The sequence below is a fragment of the Pseudorca crassidens genome, chromosome 1 (genome assembly GCF_039906515.1).
Source record: "Pseudorca crassidens isolate mPseCra1 chromosome 1, mPseCra1.hap1, whole genome shotgun sequence".
NCBI classification, from domain to species: Eukaryota; Metazoa; Chordata; class Mammalia; order Artiodactyla; family Delphinidae; genus Pseudorca; species Pseudorca crassidens.
Window position 1 is genome coordinate 12408167 of NC_090296.1, and position 24234 is coordinate 12432400.

Genomic DNA, 24234 nt, shown 5'->3' on the forward strand with positions numbered 1-24234 from the left:
TGTGCCCTCACTGCCTCTGTGCTGCCCTCGGACTGAGGCAGATGTTTTGCTGGCCCTGTGGCTTCCTGTGTCTCAGCTGGGGATGCCTTCTGCCAGGCGTCCACTCCTACAACCCTCAGAGGTCCCAGGCCAGGCCAGGTACTGGGCTGTAGACCCTGAAGGCAAAGGTGACAAAGATTTCACACTTGAGGAGCCCTGGGCTACCGGCAGAACAAAGAGGGGACGAGTAAATGCAGCCAAGTATTCCAGATGCCATGGAAACAGCTAGAAAGTCTGGTGAGATCAGTGGGTGAATGTTGTTGTGGCATCCTAAAGACGGGCTGTTGGACAGCCATTCAATCTGGAGTTTTCATTGAATTTTTAATAAGTAGGAAAATTCTCATTATATAATGTAAAGGAAAAAGCAAGTTACAGGCAAACTTGGACGCACTATAGAACATATGCTTTTTCTAAACATATTTTAAAAATATTAAAACATATACATACTACAAATATGTCTGAGAACCTCTGCAAATCTAACCCCTATCTGTCACCGCTTTCCCTAGATCCCTTTTGCACTCAGATTCAACTGCATGCAGTTTAGTGCCGAGCTGCCCCCTATGTTAGTTTTGCGGGTCCAAGCTTATACCTACATAGACCTTTTGAACGTTGGCTTTTCCAAGGCCAAACTCAGACTTTCTCACATCAGCTCACGAGCAAACATTCTGGGCGATCTCGTGGTGCTGAGCCTGTAGGTCGGTAGCCCCGTTTCAGCAACGTCATCCCTGTCTGAACGGCAGGGCTTGTGCAATGATTTGGATATTCATGACATTCTATTCATTTTGTAAAAAGTGAGTAGAGTGCCAGAAAAAGAACCACCGCCGACACTAGCGACAGAAGACACATACGCCTCGTAAACGTATTCCAACTATGAGATCACCAGGTCGGGAGTCAGAGCCTGGCCGGTGGCAGGTCGGAGCGGGAACCAGGGCTTAGGGAGGAGGCTGAGCTGTGTGCAGAGATGAGCGTCTGCTGCCTGCAAAGCCCGGCTGACCTTCTGCTCCTATCACGGAGATTTCCCGGCAGCCTTTCACTAAGCCCCCTTTTATCTAAGCTCGTTTGGGTGGGTTTCACTCCTCTGCCGCAAGAGTGCCTTGCCCAGAACAACGTGTGATGCTGGGCACAATGCCTGGTGTGTCTGGGCCCTTGGCAAGTGCTGCTCTTGGCATATTTATCATCACAACCGCAGGTGAAGGTCAGGGAGGTCTGCACATCCCAGAGCCAGGGCCTCTGGCCTCTGACAGGATGTGCCCTTTCGGCTCCGGGTCTCCGTTCATTCTGGGGAAGGACTGAAAAGTTAACCGTTCCTCGGCTCCAGGGAAAACCTATTCTGGTGAACCTCGCTTCTGACCTTCAGCCCTTGGGGACACCAGGCCTGATCAGAACCCTCCGGTTATTCGGATTTCCCTGGCAGTCCAGTGGTTAAGACTCTGTGCTTCCAACACAGGGGGCACGGGTCCGATCCCTGGTCGGGGAACTAAGATCCCACGTGCCGCGTGGTGTGGCCAAAAAATTAAAAAAAAGAACCCTGATTCCTAAGCTTCAGTGCACTCAGATTCCATTTAAATCCCCTTCGCAAGGACACACAATCGGAACTGCCGCCTGCTTCCCAGAGGGCGCCTCCCCTCTCACTTCCTCAATGTGCCCCAGGTGAAGCTCACCCAGGATAGAAGGGCTTTTCTATTCCAGAAAGGAATGTGCTTCTTCCCAGAAGAGCAGCTTGTCTTTCATACAGCCATTCCTAGGGCTTAGGGGCAGCCCCGTCCCTGCACCCCAGGTGAGAGGAAACTGCGGGTCCCTGGGGCAGTGGGTCTTAGGGACGCCTGCCCCAACCTACCCACAGTGAGGCTGCTAACCGACCCTCCTCTCAGAGGTAAGTCTCTCCTGATGCATCTCACTTGCCCTCCCAACTTGGCCTCAAAACTGGCAGCTGACTGCTCGTTGCAAAAGAACTGAGAAGGTCATGAGGTGCAGCTGAGGGGCAGTGGAGGGGCTGAGCCGGGAGTCAGAAGCCCCTGGCATGCATCCCAGCTTTGCTCTTGCCTGCCTGGAGCACCCTGGCCAAGTTTCTCGGCTGTGCTAAGAACTGACTTTCTATCTTTAAAATGGGGATGCAAGGATTGCACAAGATAGCGCCAAGGGCGTGGCAATGAGAGCGTCACCTGTGGCATTTTAGACCTTAGGAGGGGTGTCACTTGGACTGTATGAGTTACAAGACTCTCACCTGTCCCACATGAAGCTTCTGGAAGGGTAAGAGCCCAACAACTATAACATCTGGGGCCCAAGTTCAGTGTTTATCCCCAATATCAACTGAAAACTGGCCCTGAAGTTTATAAACGGGGTCAACCGGACCTAGGAGAGCCTGGATAAGGAGTTAAGGGGCAGCACAAGCTAGTGGGTGAGGGCTGGAGCCCAGCTGCCCAGCCCTCCATGGACCCTGTGACACTGGACATGTCACTCAACCCCTGGTGTCTGTTTCTTCTGCCATAAAGTGGGGATCACAATAACAGAACCTGCTTTACAGGGTTGTTTGAAGATCTGATGCATCAGTGCAGATGAAGAGGTCAGTGCTCAGTAAATGCGGACATCCGAGGGCCTGGACTCCTCCTACTTCCTGGCCTTTGACCACGAGCTGCCTGTGGCATCTCTTGCATTGCTGTCTAGAGGCCTCTCTGGGTGGTGGACAGTGGCTGGCTTGGGAGCCAGGGGGGATCGCCTCTGATGCCAGGTCTGCCTCTAACTTCCTCTACACCCCGGGTCCGCCCTCTCCATCACCCTGTCCTCCATTCAACCAGCACTGGTGAAGATGTGCTGCTGTGCTCAGCCATGTGTGGTGCAGGTTCCTGGGTACGGTTTAGACTTTTTAATAAAAACATCGAGGTACAGTTGACTTACAATATTATGTCAGTTTCAGACGCACAACAGAGTGATTCAAAATTTTAATAGACGATACTCCATTTAAAGTCACTATAAAACACTGGCTACATTCCCTGTGTGGCTTAGTCTTGATGAGGACTTATTAACTGCTTTGTTTATAAAGAGACCTGACCTCTGCCTAGGACTGGGGGCCCGCAGAGGCGGCTGGCTTGTCTTCCTGGCAGCTCCAGACTTGGTGAGCTTGGGCTCCCTGAGGGTTAGCATGGAGAGGCCGTGTCAGAGGTTGGCACTGGCTCCGCGAAGCCCGTCACATGGAAAGGGCCTGGTAAACGTGAGCTCTTCTTACTATTACGTGGAAGGGCTGGGATCAGAAACGCTCCTGTCTTTTACTCTCCCCTCAACATCCCTCAAAAGGTCAGAAGGGTAAGGGGCAGGGTGGGTGTGCTGAATCAGGACAGGCAAGGGAGTGGGGGGCACACTCTAGCTCATGATCACGTTCACGCTGCTTTTCCTTCTGACGAGGGCGGGGCTGGGGCCCAGGTTCCTGGCCATCGCTGAGAAGTCCCCTGGCGTTTGGTCCAGCTTCTCCCAGGCCACGCCCTGCCACCAGGTCAGCCTGTGTGGGTCCTGACCAGACCCAGCTCCCTCAGACCCAGCAAGGCTGTGCATCAGACCTCCTGACAGCTGTTAAGGGCGCCACTCCGAAAAGAGGGAGAATCTCCCTGCTACAGGGGCTCAGCACCTGGGGAAGGGGTGCAGGTGGTCCCGTGGGAGCTGGGACTCAGGATCCAGCTCAGGGTCAGCCTGAGGGGCCGTCCATCTGCACAGGCGGTCAGCGGGGGGCAATCCAGGGGCTCCATTTCCTAAGGCCCAGCCACCTCCCCTGACCCCAGAGGGGACTTACCCAGGCCCAGGTTGGCGATGGTCTTGAGGTCTGTGAAGCTGCTGGCCTCGAGGATGGCCTGGGGCAGCCTCAGCTTGAAGGGCAGTAAATCTCTGTGGAGACACGAGGGGTCGGAGGTCAAGTCCGGGGAGGGGCCTGTGTGTCCATTCTCGGCCCCCCACCGCCCCCAAATCCTCCGCCCATAAAGGAAGAACTCTGGCAACCCCGCTGGCGGCTGGGATCGCCACACAGACTGGAAACTTCCCTGGGGCCGAGGGGGGGAGTCCTGAGGCTGAGAGAGCAACCAGTCAGATCCGGGTCCTGTGCCTGCACTGGCCTCAGGGATGCTAAGACCCTCCTTGGGCATGGAGAGGGTCAGGGGAGAGGCTTAATCCGGCAGCTTCTTCTAAAGGTGCTCTTCTGGGTAAGGCGAGTGACCCACCCCTTCCAGTCCTCTGACCCCCGCTGCTCCGCGCTGAGACCTGCAGCGGGTGCACAGCCAGACTCCCCTGGTGAACCTACAGCCAGGTACCCGCTGGCAAGCACACAGCCAGACAGACACCCCTGACGACAGAGCCAGCTCTATCTGCTGCCTTTGGTCTGAATGGGGATCTTTTCAGCGATCTCTCCAGAGATCTCCCAGAAGGGATCTAGACACCCTCCCCCTTTATTGTACAGAAGGGGAAACTGAGGCCCAGAGAGGGAAAGGAAGATGTCCAGGCCTGGACACACGGTGGGTGGAGGGCAGAGTGTGCTGAGCCCCAGGCCTCCTAACTTCAAGCCCAGGGCTGTTTCATGGGGCAGGAAGGCGAGTGTGGCCCTGCAGGGGCCCCAGGATGGCTGGTCCCAATTCTATGTCTCAGTCTGGCATTCAAGGCCCGTCACAGTCTGACCCCGACCCCCATTTTCAGCCGTATCCCTAGCTCTGTCAACCTTCTCCCCAAACCCTGATTCAGGTCATTGAAATCCCATCCGTCCAGGCCCACTGACAGCCTTGCATGATGGCCGCCTGTCCCTGGGGGTCTTCATGGCCTTACTGTCTATACCGCACCCGCCGTCTCCTCCCTTTGAACTACATGAGAGCCCTGGAAGTTCCTGGAAGGGGCGGGCAGCTTTGCACGTCTCTGATGCCCCCAGAGCCCTTAGCACACACCACAGAGGCTCAAAGAGTGTTTGCCGAATGGACCCGTCTAAACTTGGGGAACTGGATTGGGGGAGAGCAGAGCAGAGGCCGCCTGGGATGCGGGTCGCCGGGGAGCTTCCCAGACCACTTCTGCCCATCAATACAGGCTGTGCTGCTCCGCGGGGTGCCCCCACCCCTTCATGGGAAGTGTTTTCATGGGGGAAAAACACTCTGCTTATGGAATAGCAGGATGGGGGAAGGTGGGAGAAGATCCTGGGCCCTTTTTTGAGTTCCTGGGTTGTGGCCTTTGGCTTCTCCATTGTCAATGGGGTGGGCGTGGCCCATCGATCTTTGCTTCATTGTCATAGTTGTGTGATTCTGCGCATCTGAGGCCGTCTGTGGGCCTCCTGTCAGCCCTTCCAGCCAGGTCAGGCCTGGACCCAGACCGGACGGGCCCTCAGTGCCGCATTCCCACCTCAGGCCCTGCCCGGTCACCACTACCTCGATCTCTCAGTTTGAAGGGTGGCAGAATTCATCCCGGTGTTGCCTGTCTACCTGGTTGGCTGTCTGGCCTGCCACTGGGGTTTCCAAAGGCTCCGGGGCCACTGCATATATTGAAATGGCCAGCAGAATCGCTCGGCTCATCCGGCAGCCACCCCCGACCACCAGGGCAATCTCTGACACCCCCTCCCCACCTCCTCTGCGTACTGCTCAAGATGCTGCAGTGGTGGCTGCCGACCACGGCCCAGCCTGGGACCCCGGCGTCCAGGGCCTGCCCCAGCCTGCTCCCCCCTCCTGCCCACCACAGAGCCTTCCCTTGCACTCGGGGCCTCCTTGCTGCCTCCCAAAGTGTCATCTTCCTACAGTGACTGTCCCCTGCTCATTGCCACCTCTGAGCTCTGCAGAGAGGGAACGCCCCCCTCGTCCCTTCCACCTACGTCTACTTAGACTCTACACATTCTTCAAGGCCGCACCACGGGCCCCCTCATTCTCCATAAGCCAGTACTGCTCAAGGATTTCACGCACGTCTGCCACCCCACCTCCAGCATCCAGTTCAGCACTTTATCCAGGGGCCACCTCTTCTGATGCAAGGAAATGCATACACAGGATGGGGGTGTTCGTTGAGCATCTACTATGTGCCAAGTATCAGGCTGGGTGTTACCCAGTTTGGTCCTTATATCACATCATGTTATTATTATTACTACTACTGTAACACAGCAACCCTATGGACAGGCATTAATACTTTTGTATTAGTTCATTCTGGATCAGCTCCTGGGGGAGCTGCTAAGATGCGGATTCTCAGATCCACGCCCAGGGGTTCTCAGCGTTGAGTCTGAGTGTGGGTCAGGAATCCACATTTTTAAACACCTCCCCGGCAGCACCGTGCAGGGTTAGAAAGAGCTCTGTGGGCAGCGTGCAGCACAAGCCTGACTTAACACAGACGCCCGGTCCACAGAGCTGGTTGTAGCAGTCACTGCCACAGTCCCACCCGGACCCCTCGGATGCCTTTCACCAGCTCTGTGCACCTAGCCCAGCCTTGGAGGGGTTTGCTCCTGAGGGCCAGCACCCGTGACCCTCAGAGGCTCGTCCTGACACACTGGAGCCTCACTGCCTGCCCCAGTGGCCCTACAGAGAGCCACGAATGCCTGGGTGTGCTGGCTTGGGGGTACAGAAGCCCAGCCCCGTGGCTTTATAGTGGACCCCGAGGTCTGCTTTATGCTCCAGAGCTGCTGGAGGGATCTGGCTGAGGCTGGGACGGCCCCTGCAATGGACCCTTGCTGGGTTTCTCTCCGGTCTCTGTCCTGCTCCCCACTCCCTTGTCACCTCCTCCTTGGGGGCAGGTCCTTTAGCGCCCGCTGCACATGGATCCTCCTTTCCAAGTGTGCCCCTAGGAGACCCCCAGCTAAGCTGTTACTATCATTTTCTTAGAAGCGGTTGCCAAACCCTGGTTTGCAGAGACGCTTGTTATAAATGCAGATTGTCTGTCCCTTTATCCTACTTCTTCCTCCAGCCTCTACAGCACGGGTATTATCGTTCCCATTTTACCAAAGAGGTAGTTGAGAGATTAAGATTAGCTCAGGGCTTCCCTGGTGGCACAGTGGTTGAGAGTCTGTCTGCCAATGCAGGGGACACGGGTTTGTGCCCCGGTCCGGGAAGATCCCACATGCCGCAGAGTGGCTGGGCCCGTGAGCCATGGCCGCTGAGCCTGAGGGTCCGGAGCCTGAGCTCCGCAACGGGAGAGGCCACAACAGTGAGAGGCCCACATACCGAAAAGATTAGCTCAAATTCTGGGCTCTGCAATTATGTCATCATTCATTCACTCACTCGCTCACTCGAAGCACCCAGCATGGGCCAAACACTAGACTAGTGCCTTGTACTGAGGTAGAACTTCTCAGAATAGGAGAGGGCCTGACTCTGAGAGCTTGACGTGTCGTCACTTGCAAAGGGTCAGGGAGCCGCAGACGCTTTGCTCCATGGGCCTAGAAGGACACGCCAGGTCACAGGAATCCTCGTGGAGTGCACACAGTGGGGCGGCTGCAGAAAAGATCATGGACCCTGGAGCTCTATCTACTTTGAATCCCCACGCTGCCATTTACCAGCTACGCGACCTTGAGCGAGTTCTCTCAGTCTCGGCTTCCTCATCTGTAAAATGGGACTAGGAAGAGCACTTACCGGGTGGAATTGTTTGCAAGATTTAAAAAGAGAATGGATATAGAACTCTAGCGCCATGCTGGGTACCTGGAGGGCCCTCAACAGGCAGCAGCGTATTATCAGCGTCACCTGTTCTGCCCACGGGGTCCAGGAGGGTCCTGGTAGATGGGAGTGGTGGTGTTCTGGGTTGAGTGAGGCTTTCACCAGAGGCAACATGAATGGTCTCTTTGAAGCACGGGGAGGTGAGCCTGGGGCCCTGGACCCCAAGACATCTTGCCCAGCTCTGCTTAAGTCCCTGTAGCTTAAGCCATTGGGTTTTGGCACCAAAATGTATTTTTCAATTCGTGTTGACCTGCCACCGGTCCTGAATAAATAGAGCAGCTCTGAGGGTGGTTACCAGACACCCTCTCCACCCAGCAGCTGTTTCACAATCACAAGCCCTCTCCCACGGAGGGAGGGTATCAGCCCTTCCTGCTGTTCCCACAGGAAGTTCCTTCTATAACTCCTCCAACGGGGCGGGTCAGGTCCACACAGGACTCCAAGCTGTCCTGGAAGCCGGAATACAGGAAGCTGCTATGACGGGCAGTGAGCTCAGGGGGCAGGTGGTGGTGAGGGAAGGGACTTTACTGGCCGGTCCAAGCAAGCAGCAGAGCCAGCGCCCCCCTTCACAGTTACCAGGGTGAAGCCAGGGGACTGTCCCCTCTCTCTGCACCCTGTGGGCGGCACACTTCCCTCTTGGGGCTTCTCTGTGACAACCCTGTCCCCACCCAAGGTCGCATGGACATCTATTGCCATCAGATGCCCTCCTGGGGGCCTGGGCTACTCACCTACTGACACAGTAGAATGCGATCAGTCTGAAGATGTCCTCAAACACAAGAACCGAGCCTTCCAGGTACAGTACTGAGGAGAGATGACAGAGGCCTTGGATGAGTGTCCCTGTCAAAGGGGAGGAAGGTCCCTGGAGGGCGTGTCTGCCCTGTGCTCACGGTAGGTCACAGCACCTGCTGCGGCACCCGGCCCGCTGCGGCCGCATGTGCATCCGCTGCCCATTGGACCACAGGGAGGTGAGAAATGAACTTCTGTGGTGTTAATCCACTGAGATCCCAGGGGCCTTTCTATTACAGCAGATGGTGTTACCTTACGTAACACACATTCCTCATTTTGAGCAAAATAACACAGAAGGCTCTAGATTGTAAAAGCAGAATTTGAAAATGTCTTGAGGGAATTCCCTGGCGGTCTGGCGGTCAGGACTCGGTGCTTTCACTGCTGAGGGCGCAGGTTCAATCCAGGGAACTAAGTTTGGGAACTAAGATCCTGCAAGCTGCACAGCGTGGTCAAAAAACAGTCTTGAATTAAACTTTCAAGGTCATCTCCACTTGACAATTCTGAGGGCTGTGAGGGGCCAGCAGGAGGACAGGTTCCCTGTTCTGCTGTGGCCTCCAGGAGGTTCACTGGTCCAGGGGTGCTGGACTGGGGCCACTGGCCTTTTACCCAAGAACCCCAGGGCCTGTTAGAACCCCACTTGGTTTGATTACACATGTAATCCAAGAGTGAGGGTGACCCCAATACTTTCCAGCTTTGACAAGGAAGAGGGGTCAAAGCATTTGCCAAAGAGCCCACCCCAGGGTGGACACGGCTGCTCGGAGGGGCAGGGCGCCGGGGTATGGCAGGCAGTGCCCGAAGCTGGGGTGGACGGCCCAGAGGAAAGCGTGGCACTACACCGTGCACTGCTGCAGAGCCCCAGGGCAAGGGGCCCAGAGCACCTGAGTGAGCTGCGCCTCAGGAATCTCAGCATCTGTGCATCGCTCCCCTCCCGACTCTCGTCCCCGGGTTCCACATGCCCAACAGGTGATGCTCCCTGCACGTGGGACCCCACAGTGTCCTTTCTTGGGCCTCAGAGGGGCCAGGAAATATGTGTGCATCACACTTCAGTTCCAATTTCCTGAGGTTCTTCTAGCGTCCATGGGGCAGAGGCGGAAGGCAGGACCCAGGTTCCAGGCCTGGCTCCAATCCTGGGATCAGCAGTGTGATGCTGGGTACACCCCTTCCCCTCTCAGCACCTCAGATCCTCCACCTGCAAAGGGAAGGAGCCCTTCCAACCCTAAACACTCGTGCATCTAGGTGACAGCAGCCTGCTGTCCTATTTTCAAAGCCTAGGACAGCTTTCCGCTGCATTGGTGATCTGCGAGATGGCCACAGGGGACACATGAACCAACACGTTTTGTTCTAATAGCTTTATTTTAATACATTCCTTCCTTCTAATACTATTGCACTGTTCTACACAGTTAACATGATTTTTTAAAAGATTACATTCATCATTTATGGCAAAGAGACTATGGTATCCCATTAGGATAGATATAAAAATTTAAAAGGGAGTTTAAAGAAAAATATTAGATAGATTACAGTACTCGGAGGTACCGGGAAGATGCCCATAAAGGACAAGTCTGGGAAACATCAGTGCATGGAATTACCACCCTCTATGAGTTAACGGCCATGAGGCAGCCCATGGCGCCACCTAGTGGCACATTAGTGCATCGCCCACTCTCTCCACAGGAAGCAGCACAAACTGGCCAAAAGATCTCCCGTAGTTGGGAGAGGTAAAGAGAAATCTCCAACTGCAAAATGGGAATGTAAAGACCTTTCTCAAGAATCCCTCAAGGGGGGATTAGTGATGATGCACGCAAACAGCCTAGCCTCCTATGCCGGGCCTGCTCAACAATTAGCAGGTTTTCTTCATCATTGAGACATGGTCTGACCTCTGCAGACACAGATTAAACCCTTAAGATAGTCAGTCCCTCCCTCTGCTGTGCCCCTGGCACTTTCTATAAAGCCTGCAGCTCCTTTAGACTTAGTTTACCCCACTCTGGTCCGCTCCTCGGGTGCAGGGACCAGGGCGCATTCATTTTTGTAGCTGGGGCCAAGCAAACTTCTAGCGACCCAATCACATTTTTACAGTGAAAAAGCACAAGCAATGGTCAAGGCTCATGTCTGTTTCTTTGTAACCAGGTCTCTTCTGCCCCAGCCCCCAGCTCGTACCTTCCCGTCCTGCTCGTGGGAATAGCATCCCTGCACACCAAGGACACACCCGGGGGAGCCCCTATACGCCAGGGCCAGGGCTTGGCCCGCATTTGAGTCTCCCTCAGTGCCCAGCACAGTGTGTGGCATGCGGTTTGGGAGATAATAAATGTCTGCTAAAAGTCTGTCTGGGAGGGAGACCCCAGAGGAGTAGAGGCCCCCAGGGGCATCTGGTTAGAGTCTCAGACCTCCCACTGTGTAGATCAGGGTCTTCCTTGCAGGGGCCCAACGGGACACCTGGGACTTGAGGGAGTCCCGACAGGCAGCCTCCCACTGTCCTGGAGCAGAGGTGAATGCAAACCAGTAAGAGTTAGACAATCCTCTGTTCCGGTGGGTGGTGGTAGAGCTCAGCTTCCAGGACCGCCCTGTGTCCTGCCCTGGCCTGGTGGTTGTATGCAGGCGCCCAGGCCAAACAGCCTGAGTGTGAACGTGTCTCCAGCACATTATTGCTTATCCTCCCTGCGCCTCGGTTTCTTCAGCTGTATAACAAGGATAGTAAAGTACCCACATGTTGTGGGTTGAACTGTGTCCCCCCAAAAATACTTTTCAATTCGAACCCCAGGTACCTATAAATGTGACCTTATTTGGAAAGAGTGTCTTGTCGGGTGGAATCAAGTTAACACAAGGTCAGAATGCATGGGGTGGGCCCTAAATCCAATGATTGGTGTCCTTATAAGAAGACAGGTAGGACTCCCCTAGTGGCACAGTGGTTAAGAATCCACCTGCCAATGCAGGGGACATGGGTTCGAGCCCTGGTCCAGGAAGATCCCACATGCCGCGGAGCAACTAAGCCCGTGTGCCACAACTACTGAAACCCGCGAGTCACAGCTACTGAAGCCTAGAGGCCGTGCTCCCCAACAAGAGAAGCCACCACAATGAGAAGCCCGTGCACTGCAATGAAGAGTAGCCCCTGCTCGCCGCAACTAGAGAAAGCCTGTGTGCAGCAACAAATACCCAACACAGCCAAAAATAAATAATAAATTAATTAATTAAAAAAAAAAAAAAGAAGACAGGTAAAGACCTGGGACACAGACACAGAGAGGAAAAGACCATGTGAATGGAGGCAGACACTGGAATACAGCTACAGGCCAAGGATTGCTGGCTGTCACCAGAAGCCAGGAGAGTGCCTTGAACAGATTCTCCCTGGTCTCCAGCAGGAGCCAACCCTGCCAACCTCGACTTGGGATTGCTGGCCTCCGGGCCTTTGCTCGTGCTGTCTCCTCGTGCACAGAGGATCCAGCTTCCCCCTTCCCTGCCTTGAGGGATCAGCTCCAGGTCCACTTTCTGCCTCAAAGCCTTGCTGGTACCCTGACCTCTCCCACAGGAAAGCCACACGCAGGAGGTACTGTCCTAATCACACATTCTGGCTCAGGAAGCAGGGGATATGTGGTCACATTGTGACGTGCGCCGAGGCTTCTCAGACGGTGAGACTGAGAACAGGAACGGGTCTCACTTTGCCCATCACCTACACCGTGCCCAGCCCTGCGCCCGGCACGCAGGGAAGGCTCTGAGAAGGACAGCTGGGCTGACCAGGCCTCCTGGTGTCAGAATCAAGAGTGAACCAAATGTCCAGAGATAGAAAGTACATCCTATCTAAGGAGAAAGGGGACAGGGGACAGGGGATGGAGTTTCTTTTTTTTTTATTGTGCTAAACTACGAAAAACAAAGTTTAGCATTTAAACCATTTTTAAGTGTACAGTTCAGTGGCATTAAGTACATTCACACTGTGCAACACGGGGCTTCTTTTCTGAGGTGTTGAAAATGTTCTCAGATTGACCTTGGTGAGGGCTAGACAACTGAATATACCAAAAGCCACTGAATCGTACACTTTAAATGGGTGAATTGTATGATACTGAATACATGGAATAAAAACATGTCAATAAAGCCATTATTAAAAAAAAGAAAATGCACACATACAGAGTGGACTGAATTTCACTTCCTGTATTACGTTTTTCTGGGATTTTTATAATGAGCATATATGAGCATTTATAATGAGCATATATGTAAAGTCTCTAAATTTTTCTTGAATTTCCTAAATCTCTCCGTAAATTGTTCTCAGAAGCCGATGGGTTTCCAGAGTCCTCTCACTCATGCTGCTTCGGTGCCCCTCCCAGCACTGCGGGCACAGCTGACAAGCTCCCCGTGTCAGCCACTGCCGGCTGGGTCCTCCCAACAAAGATGCCGGCTCCCCTCTGCTCACCTTTGCATCCCTGAGCAGCAACTCCTCCACTGTATACAGCTTCCAGCCTCCTCAGCAGAAACCGCGGTGGGAATACGCCAGACCCTGTCTAAACCATCCCGCTTTCAAAGAGTGAGGAGAGAGAATGACCAGACCCACCTGCTAAGTCCCAAGGTGACAACAGGTGACGACACTGGGGCTCTGTCCCTGCCTAGAGAAAAGGAAACTTTTCACCTCATGACTCACCATCAAGGCTGAATCGGGACAAGGTGGAGACGCCGGGTCTACACACGCCGGCCTGGCTTCTAGCATTTACAATCTCAACGTCAGCTATCCATGAAGAACCGAAAGCCGTTAGAAGATGCTTTGTTTTAAGAAATTCCATTTTATCACTCAATAATACAAATGAACTGCCAAGGCAGGAACCGTGTATGTATCTTTTGTTCTCCATGGTACCTCCAGCACCTGGCATGGCGCTTTTAGCAAATTGCTCCATCTCTGTGATGACATTATTGAATGTCGTAAATGGAGTCATGCAGTACATATTCTTTGGGATGGGCTTTTCCCACTCTGCATAATTTCCTCGAGGGTCATCCAAGTTACTGAGTGAATCGATATCCCGTTCCTTTTTAGTGCTGAGTAGTAACCTATGGTCTGGATGTACCACAGCTTCCTTGGTCATTCATCCACGGAAGGACATCTGGGAATTTCCGGGTTTTAGTTATTATGCACAAAGCTGCCGTGGAACATTTATGTACATGCTTCTGCATGAAAATATATTTTCCTTTCTCTGGGGTATATGCCCAAGAGTGCAACTGCTGGGTCCCATGGTAAGTCTCCCCTTCATTTTCAAAGGAAGGGCCAAACTGCCCTCCCGAGTGGCTGTACCATTTTACGACCCATCAGCGATGAAGGAGTGATTCAATTTCTTCCCATCCTCGCCAGCTGGGTGTTGTCACTATTTTTTACTGTGGCCATTCCACTAGGTGTAGAGTGATATCTCATTGTGGTTTTCATTTGCATTTCTCTAATTTGCATTTCAAGAAGATGTCGCATGCCCTTCTGTGTGTACATCCTCTTTGCTCAAGTGTCTATTCATGTCTTTTCCTATTTTCTAATTGGACAGTTTCTTTTAATGTTGAATTTTTAAAAACCGTTTAATTAAGATATCATTCACACACCATACAATTCACCAATTTAAAGGGCATGATGATCTTAGTATATTCACAGGGTTGTGCAACCATCATCACGATCAATTTTAGAACACTTTCATTAGCCCCCAAAACAAACCCTGTCCCCATCAGCAGTCACTTTCCACCTCTCCCTCCTCCTAGCTTCTGGAAACCACTAATCTACTTTCTGTCTCTGTGGATTTGCCTGTTCTGGACTTTTCATATACATAGAGTCATACAGTATGTGGCCCTGTGGGTCTGGCTTCTTTCATTTAGCATCATGCTAAATGTTCATCCACGTTCGTCCATGTCCGCGTTGCAGCAGGGGTCAGCACTGCATTCCTCTTTATGGATGAATGATATTCTGCTAGACGGATACACCACATTTTGTTTATCCATTCATCACTGATGGATATCTGGGTTGTTTCCACTCTTTGGCTACTACAAAAAATACTGCATTGAACATTTGTGTACAAATTTTTATATGGACATATGTTTTCATTTCTCTTGGATATATTCCTAGAAGTAGAATTGCTGGGTCCTACAGTAACTCTACATGTTTAAGAAACTGCGGGACTGTTTTTCAAAGCAACTGCACCATTTTACATTCCCACTAGCAATGGATGAGGTTCCACTTTCTCCACACCTTTGCCAGTACTTTGTCTGTCTTATTGATTCGAGTCATCCTAGTGGGTGTGAAGTGATATCTACTTGTGGTTTTGATTTCCATTTCCCTAAGGATTAGTGATGTCAAGTACATTTTCATGTGCTTATTGGCTATTTGTATATATACTTTGGAAAAATGTCTATTCAGATCCTTTGCTCATTTTTATTTGGGTTGCTTGCTTTTAATTTTGAGAGTTCTTTTTTTTTTTTTAAAGACGATGTTGGGGGTAGGAGTTTATTAATTAATTAACTTATTTTTGCTGTGTTGGGTCTTCGTTTCTGTGCGAGGGCTTTCTCTAGTTGTGGCAAGCGGGGGCCACTCTTCATCGCGGTGCACGGGCCTCTCACTATCGCGGCCTCTCTTGTTGTGGAGCACAGGTTCCAGACGCGGAGGCTCAGTAGTTGTGGCTCACGGGCCTAGTTGCTCCGCGGCATGCGGGATCCTCCCAGACCAGGGCTCGAACCCGTGTCCCCTGCATGAGCAGGCAGATTCTCAACCACTGCACCACCAGGGAAGCCCTGAGAGTTCTTTATGTTATAGTTACAAAGCCTTTGTCAGATGTGTGATTTGCAAATATTTTCTCCCAACTATAGCTTGTCTTTTCATCTGTGAACAGGGTCTTTCAAATTTTATGTTAAGAATGAAAAAAATGGGACTTCCCTGGTGGCACAGTGGTTAAGACTCTGCGCTCCCAATGCAGGGGTCCCAGGTTCAATCCCTGGTCTGGGAACTAGATCCCACATGCATGCTGCAACTAAGAGTTCACATGCCGTAACTAAGAAGCCAGTGAGCCACAACTAAGGAGCCCGCCTGTCGCAACTAAGACCCAACGCAACCAAATAAATAAATAAAAATTTTAAAAAAAAAGAATGAAAAAAATGAATACTGTCCAAGTTTGCGAAATAGTAAGCACTCAGCTGGTGCTGCATAAATGATTCCGTAGGGATATTTCCAGCCTGCTTTAATGAACAGTCAACTCTTCTTTGCATTTGGCAGTATCTATTGTTATAATTAATGTATGAGGGGTCTTTAACCCGTTATTATCCTTATCTAGACCAAAGTCCCCTGTGCAATCTTACTGGCACTATTAAGTCCCTCTGCAGACATTTTCTTCATAGTTGGTCCAAAGGTAGAGTTTAGCCAAGCCTGGCTTAATTACCACACATTCCTAGTGACTGAGGTGAGTGAAATCGACAAGTGAGACATTCTACATCATGTTCATTTTTTTTTTTTTTTTTTTTTTTTGCGGTACGCGGGCCTCTCACTGTTGTGGCCTCTCCCGTTGCGGAGCACAGGCTCCGGACGCGCAGGCTCAGCGGCCATGGCCCACGGGCCCAGCCGCTCCGCGGCACGTGGGATCCTCCCGGACCGGGGCACGAACCCGCGTCCCCTGCATCAGCAGGTGGACTCTCAACCAGTGCGCCACCAGGGAAGCCCCATCATGTTCATTTTAAGCAGAGAATGGCTATTGGCATGTGCCTTCTTTAGGGTCTGATTTGTCTTTACTAACAAGTGAAGGATAAGCATCTGTTCACCTAAGCTGACCCTGGGCTTTGATGAGGAAAAGATGGTCACACAAAAACGCGAATGAAAGTATGCCTTGCCAACAGTTATTAAAATTGTGAAATGTACAGATCACTCAGGAAACGCAAACCGTCCTCCTCGTTGGCAGACGCCCTTGTTAACCTAAGAGATCTCTGTTCAAACACAGTTCGGTTGACAACAGGAATTATACCTAAATCTCCAGGTATGACCCTCATTGGAAGGGCTGGGTCAGAGTTACTCTTTAGCTAGGACACTATGTATTCAACCATTGACAGATATTTATGTGCTCATATCTGTAGAAATAAGGGGAAATGGATTTAGAAATCGAGAGGAAGGCTCACGGTGAGCAGGGTGACAGGGAACTGGCTGGTGGTTTTGGCCACAGGACCCAGCTGAAACTCCTTCCTGAGGGGCAGAGATTCTAAACAACCCGCTCATCCTCTTTTATGATTGAAAATTTGGTTGGGTGAGGGTGGGAGAGATGTTCATTGATTTTTATCTGAGAAAAAACCCTGTACTCAGCAAGGCCTGTGCGTTTATGGAATGGACACATTCCCAGATGGATGAGAACTGCCCGGGAAGGACAGTGTCCCCAGAGGGACACAGGAAGGGCCGGTGTTGGCAGAAGAGATGGGGTCTCGGGCCTCTCAGAAAAGGCCGTCACATCTGGCTGGGGGAAGTCTGGGCCCAGGAAGTGGCCTCACTCCAGAGCCTTATGTGACGCTGTCGAGCCAACCTTCTCTAAAACGGATCACCCTGAATGGGCTGGAAGACAGATGCTAGTGGATTCTGATCCCACTTCCTAAAAGGGGCCCTAGGTCACCAAGCTGGGTCCCTGACAGAAAAGGCCAGGAGTGCAGAGCCTGGGGATAGAAAGCCAATGTGACCAGAGGCTGGGGAGTGGTTCACACCTGGAGCAGGACTGGGGGGTCACCTGCGGGCCGGACAGGTGAGGCCAAGCCCATTCTTCCAGGTGTCCCTCCCATGCCCCCTCAGCTCCTTCCCCACTTGGAAGGTCACAGGTGCCTTCTGGCTCGTGGGACCCACCGCTGCACGGCAACACCATGGTTGCCAAGGGAGCCACCACCTGGACAGTTTGTGGCTGAGGAGGAAAAGGACTGTTTGCTGCTATCATCAGGCCCAATTTTCTGTGACAGATGAAAACTACCTGCCCCGTTCCCAGGGGTGGAAGTGGGGAGAGTGGCAATTTCTCTGGAGTCCAGGGGACCCCGTGACTCCAGGCCCAGCTCTGGTACCACTTACTTCAAGATGCTGCTGCAGTGCAGCTGGGTCACCTGTGAAATGGGAGAATGGCTCTACCCCCTCCAGAAGGAAGGGTGCTGCTGGACTAGGGCTTCCGGAAGCTCTGGCTCTAGCAGAAGGAGAGTTGCCAGGAGAAGTGAGAACAAACAGGCCAGCGCCAGGCAGCAGATCTCCTGTGCTCTGGGAGCTGACTTGCTGCCCAGCCATACAACGACTGGAGCTCGGAGCGGGGCAAACTCCTGTTCCCGTTCCAGGCAAAGCCCAAACCTAGACGGTACCGACTGGGCAGGGGCTCCTGGTTCCATCCCCCACAAGCCTGGAGACCAAAGCCTTCAAGTCTCTGAGACTTGACTTCTCTAACGGCCAAGTGAGGATACGAGTAACTGAGGCCCTCCCGGGCCCTGCCGCTGGCTGTGCAGAGGCTGAGTGGTACCCCACAGGCAGGCCCTGAGGGAGGAATAGCAGCCCCTCCGCCAAAGATGACACAGAGGTCTGGAAGGTCTGGGGTGGGGAGTGGAGGGCAGGGCGGCGAGTTAGAGCTCAGGGACCTGGGAGAGGATGATGATCTGCAAATGTGCTGAAAGCAGTTCCCCTTCTCTGTCCCTGGCTCTTACTGTTGGTCCAGGGTGGGCATCTTAGCCCCTGGTTCACTGGCTGGCCCTGGAGTCCCTTCCCTGTCTATTTACCAGCCTGTCCTCTGTAAATCCCGCACAGCCCCACCAGCCCTGAAGCCTCTCAGTGTACATTATCCCTCCTTAGCCCTCAGTCTCCCCCATCAGCCATGGGCCCCTGGGGGCAGGACTTGCTGCAGGGCCTTCTGTTCAGAGTTGGGGCACGGCAACTTTGCCCTGTGTACCTTTGCCCTGTGTACCTTTGACTAGAGGCCAATGGGAAAGGAACACGGGAGGATCTAGCAGCCATGGCCAGGGGCCCAAGCAGGGGGCCACTTCCACATGCTCCCAGTGCCCCATTACAGCGTTTGGCAAGGGAGCAAAGAGGTGGCTGCAGCCCTGCACAAAACTGCACAACCTGACGAGCAGAATGTCAGCCGGATTTAATCCTACCCGGAAGTTTTGAGCAGTGCACAAGCTGGGCAACTGTCCATGGCAGCCCTGGGTATGAGTCATGGCCATCTATGCTGGTTGTTCTCGGCATAAGGTGCAATGTCCTCTTGATTTCATCTTAACAATTTTAGGATGTAAAAGGAAGCAATGTCTTTTTACTGAGTTCTCTACCACACCCCAAATTTGCCCCGACTAGACCCAAGCACACTCAACTATGCCTCCCAGTGGATGGGGAACTATTGAAAGTCAGAATGAAAGGGCCCTTAGAGCCAGCTCTGGTTCAAACTCCCTCACTGCACAGATGGGGAAACTGAGTCCAGGGAAGGTGAGCAGCACCAGTGAAAGAGGATTGGCCTGGGTGTTTTCTGCAGTTCGATTCTGTTGCTCTCTGGAATCTAGATTCTGAGCCTGGACTACTGTTGTTCTGCCCCCTTCTTCCAACTTCGCAGTGTGGGCTTTGTTCAAATTTGAGCCTCTTGATTACTAACAGAGGGTTATCGTTTTCAAAGTTTTAACAACCACCATAATAATATCATCTACCATTTACCAAGTGCCTACTGTGTTCTAGCCTCTGTATTTCTAATCATCATGGCAACTCCATTATCCTCGTAAGCAAGGAAACTGAGGCTCAGAGAGTTGAAGTAACTGGCTCGAGGGCACAGCCAGCCATGAGCAGGTACCACCAGCCTGGGAGCCTGGAGCACTAGGCACCTTTTGTTCAGCAGAGGTGGCGTGGGGCAGAGGGAGGGCATCCCGGTGCTTCACACCCAAATGCACTCAGTGTGACTCCCTCACCTATCAGCTAACAGAGATACCTTCCCATGGGTCACACACCTCCTCAGTCACCAGGCAGGCCCCGTGTTACCCTCGGAGAGGGCTTCCTGCACAGAACTATGCTCCCTTCCCTCTGGCCCCAGCGCTGGACACACGCTCCAACGTAGAGCATGACTACACCTCATCATGATGTGTTCACAGGCCTGACTCTGGCCCAGAATGAAGATCCCAGAAAGCAAGGGCCAGCCCTTTCTTCTTTCCCAGATCCAGGGCCTCGCCTGGATCACCCCCTGTGTTTAACCGGTCTTGACATTATTGAAAGCCTTATCTCTGAATCCACATTGGCAGCCACATCTGCAGCCACTGCCACCACACTGTCCAAGCTGTAATAAGAGATTCCTCTCATTGGATGGTGCACTTCCGTATTTAGCAACCGTGTACATGAGGATTTCGGTCTGGGAAAAGGAATACAGGATGAATGGTCACAATGCAGATGGGACTTTGCCTGGGAACTATTTATAGGTTCAGATGCCGAAACAGAAGGGGAGACATTGGACAGATGTGCGAATTGCCAAATGGTGGGGAAGACTAAATAAAGAGTAAGAAACAGGGAGGTGTTTGGGGGGAAGGAACAGGGAGGGGTGGAGGAGAGATGCTGAGCAGAGGCCCGCCATCCCAGGGCTTGAATTACCCACAGGGAACGGGCTGCAAGGCTGAGAAAGCAATCAGCCAGCTCCTCTACTCAGACTGTAGGGGCGGGGAGGCATCTTTGATTGTACCCATCATGAACAAACATGGCTCTCTCTGGGAGCAGAAAGGACAGGCGGAAAGGGAGGTGGCCCAGGGCACCACCCTGATAGCAAGAACAGCCCTGAGGGCCACCGGAGGACCCATCGAGAAACTACCCCACCCAGAAAACAACCCAGCTTCAACTTCAGGAGCTTATAAGGTTCATCCCACCTCAGAGTTTCGGAACTTTTATCTGCGGTCTAGAAGAACGTGACTGCCACTTATGAGAGCTGTGAGACCCAGAGAGGTTAAGTGGCTCACCAAAGGTCACAGAGCTGGGAAGTGGTACCAGGATGTGACCTGCAGCGAGCCTGACTCTGCAGCCCGTGACCTCACCCAGCACACCAGGCCGCTGGCTGTCTAGACCCTGTTGTCCAGTAGAAATATGATTCGAGTCACGTGTGCAATTTAAAATTTGCTCATAGCCATGTGAGTAAACAGAAACAAGTAAATAGTAAAATTCATCTTAATAATATATTCTATTTAACGCAACATATTCAAAATAGTATCATTTCAACAAACCGTAAATATAAAAAAATTACTGAGACACATCACGTTCTTTTTTTCATACGAAGTGTTCAAAATCTGGTATAGCTCATCTCAATTCAGACTCACCACATCTGTAGTGTTCAGTAGTCTCACGTGGCTCATGGTTGCCGAACTAGTCGGCTGTGCTTGACCAGGAGCAAATCTACCCCAGGGCACATGTGGCAGTGCATGGACACATCTTAGGTTGTTGGGGGGGATGGGGAGGGGTTGGTACTACAGACATCTAGTGGGCAGAGGCCCGGGATGCTGCTAAACATACTATAGTTCACAGGACAGCCCCTCATAGCAAAGAATGATCCAGCTTCAAATGTCGAGTGCTGAGTTTCAGAAACCCAGCACCAGAGGGAGAACCAGCTTGTGCTCCTAGGACAACCGGCAGGAACCCAGGGGCCCTGTGGATGCCGACACCTAGAGCTGCCCGCACGTGGTGGGTGCCTGACATCAGCGCTGGAACCGAACTGAATGCCAGACCGGAGTGTCCGCTAGGACTCAGAATCCACAACCTCAGCCTCACAGGAATCACATTCCAGTCCGCTTCCCCAGCAGCGCAGAGCCACTGAGTGTGGAGTCAAGAACAAGGGACCGGTCTCAAGTCAACCGACATTTCACTTGCTTTGAGATGCTACTGAAACACCTGCTGGTAAAGACCCAGCCAGCTGGCCTCAGGAGGCAGCTATCTTCTCACCTGCCCTGGTGTAAGCGCCCCGGGGCAGGCTTGGCCCTTGCCAGGGGGAGGCCTGCGGTTTCAGGGAACAAATTCCATGAGGGGCGTGATGCTAGGGCACTTGAATTCAGCTGTAGGTCAAACTGCTTCCTTCAAATCAGTCCATCAGTAGGAAGGCTGGTGTTCTGACCCTCTATTTCCTCACTGGCTCTGAATGCAGGAGACCGCCCCCATTCCCCAAATCCCCGGCAGGCACAGGGCTGGGAGCTCTCCTGAATCATCATAAATGCCCCTGGACAGGGAAAGGGACACGACTGCTGCTGCCGCTGCCGCCGCAAGAAGCATCTCTGTGGGCACAGGGATGTTCCCGTGACCTACTGGGGGTCAGGGCTCAAAGTCCTCCGGCAATTAGATTCAGAGTCTTAGGTTTCTCTAGCCCGTCATCTAATTCAAGTTCCCCTTTAACTACCACATGGCACTTTTACCGCCCAGTAAGAAGAGTGGACTTATCTCTAAGCACAGAGGTGGAAACGGGCCTCTTGAACCCACAGGACATGACCACCACAGAGGGACAATGCAGGCTTAGCATCTCACCCCTGGAGACTCTCAGATCTCTACCCCGGGCTCTGCCCTCCGTCCAGAGGCCTGGACCCAGGGGTTTATTCAATTTGCATTCATCAAATATTTACTGAGCACCTACTATGTGCCAGGCGCTGCTCCAGGCACCGGGGTGATGGTGGAGGGTTTCTTTCTCGCTGGCATGGTGGTTTCCCGTGTTCCCTGCTGTCACCCCCTCCAACCACCCTTCCCCTGGATCTGGGGTGACGCTGCCACAGGTTCCCCACACATAGGATCCTCTTCCCTCCTCAACCAGTTCTGCCAGCTGGGCTGTCAGTCTTCCTCCTGGATATCTCTGGCCGGGGCCCCTCCTCTCCACGCCCCACATGCTGCCCCTAAATCGTTGCCGAGTCCCCTCTGGTGTCCGCCCCCGGGGGTCTCCCCTGCATTCCAGCCTCCATGCTGCCCCCAGTGGCACGGGACTTCTGTTTAAAAGGAGCGTCAGATCTCCTCCCCACTGCCCCCAGCCTGGCCCCATTCTCTGTGGCCATTTAGATAAAGGCTGAGCGGCAAGACCTGGGTGCACGCCCCACTGTGATCAGCTCTGGCCAGTGGTCCCATTCTCTGCCTGTCCCTCCCTCCGCACACCTTACACTCCAGCTGACACCACGTCCCTTGGACGGACCCCAACATCCTGAAACTCCAAGTCCTTGCACATCCCGTCCCACCACTTCACATGTTCTTCCTCCCTCATCCAAACGGGACAGTTCCATTCATCCTTCAAGACACAGCTCACATGTCCTCACTCCCCAGAGGTGGCCCCCTGGGGTCTCACTCACCCTCTTCCAGCGTTGGGGTGGGGTGGGGTCCTTCCTCTGAGGGCAGTAAAATCCTAACATTTTCTTAATGTCATCACCTCTGTATCCCTAGGGTCTAGTGTTCTTAAATTGAGTAAAAGAATTAAGTGAAATGTCTCACGCGATTCTCTAATTATGTAGTGTGTGTGATCCTTGCACCCAAAGGAGACAGAAGTTTCCCTGAGAGCAGAGCCATGTTTTCAAGTTAAGAGCAAGTAGTATGACACAGTGCCAAGAACGTGCTGGGGAGCCAGGCTGCTGGGGTTTAAATCCTGGCCCCGCCACTTACTAGCGTGTGACCATGAGCAAGCCACTTAGCTTCTCTTTTCCTCAGTCTCCTCATCTGTAAAATAGGACAGTACTTGTTCTGGTATCTACTGCTGTGCAATAAACTACTTGCAAAATTTAGTGGCATAAAGCAACCACCATCTTATTGTAGCTCATGATTTCCTGGGTCAGGAATTTGGGCAGGGCTCTGCTGGAAGACTCTTCTGCTGCTCCTAGCACTGACTAGGTCACTTGCTGATACTCAGCGGGGGACTGGTCTGGTCCAGAGGGTCCAGGAAGCCTTTAATCATGCCCGTGCCTTGGCAAGCACAGCTGGAAGGCTAGACTCAGTAGGCCTCCTTGGGCCTCTCTCCCTGTCCATGTATCTCTGGGCCTCTCCAGTATGGTGGCCTCAGAGTCATCAGACTTCTTACATGGCAACTCAGGGCTCCCAGAGTCCAAGCAGAAGCTGCCAGTTCTCTAAAAAGCTGCACATGGAACTGGCATAGTGTCACTTTGGCCTTATTCTATTGCCCAAAGCAGTCCCAGCCTGACTCAGATTCAAGGAGAGGAGCCATAGCCCCCCACCTCTTGATGGGAGGAGTGTCGAAAAAAGCACAGCTATTTATAATCTGCCTCATGATAGTGTCTGTATCCTAGAGCTGATATACAGATTAAATGAGTTAATTCATATAAAGGGCTCAGGGAATGGCTGCTCTCAGCATCCCACTTCCTTAGAATCTCTCACTGTACCCAGCAAAGTTCGCAATAAATATTCCATGTCATAACTCAGTAGAGGAAGAGGCACAGGGAGAACATTCTAGGTCAGGCTGCACAGAGGGAGCTTCCTGTACCAACCCCTGAGCCACATTCTGCAGACCAGGGGTCCACCTGGAATCCTAAGACAGTGTTGTGAAAACGGAGTTCTGAGGGAGCCCCAGGAGACAGCGGAACCAACACAAATTCAACATACAGTCCGGGGATGCCAAGACCCACAAGCCCCTCTCCACGGGTCTCCCCAAACCCCTATGTCACAGATGAGGACACCGAGCTCAAAAAGGCTCTGGAGCTTGCCCAGGTTCAACCAGCGAGTAAGCGACAAAGAGCCTTTACATCCAGGGCTGCCTATGTGTCGGCTCTTTCAAAACTACAGCCACTGCCACTGCCACAAAGAAAACTGTGGACTCCACCATGTCTTCTCAGTGACTGACAGGACTTTGGTCCTTGCAACCCTGAA

The 24234-nt window shown here is 52.6% G+C and overlaps 1 protein-coding gene across 6 annotated transcripts in view; it reads right to left on the bottom strand.

Annotated features, from left to right (window-relative positions):
* Positions 1-24234, bottom strand: part of RIN3 (Ras and Rab interactor 3) — a 121442-nt gene that overhangs the window by 28761 nt on the left and 68447 nt on the right. For all 6 annotated transcript variants that reach the window (XM_067727285.1, XM_067727294.1, XM_067727275.1 and 3 more), the window contains 2 exons: positions 8402-8474; positions 3821-3912 (listed from right to left, as the gene is read on the bottom strand). In XM_067727285.1, the coding sequence (XP_067583386.1) occupies positions 3821-3912; positions 8402-8474 (165 nt within the window). The remainder of the gene's footprint in view (positions 1-3820; positions 3913-8401; positions 8475-24234) is intronic.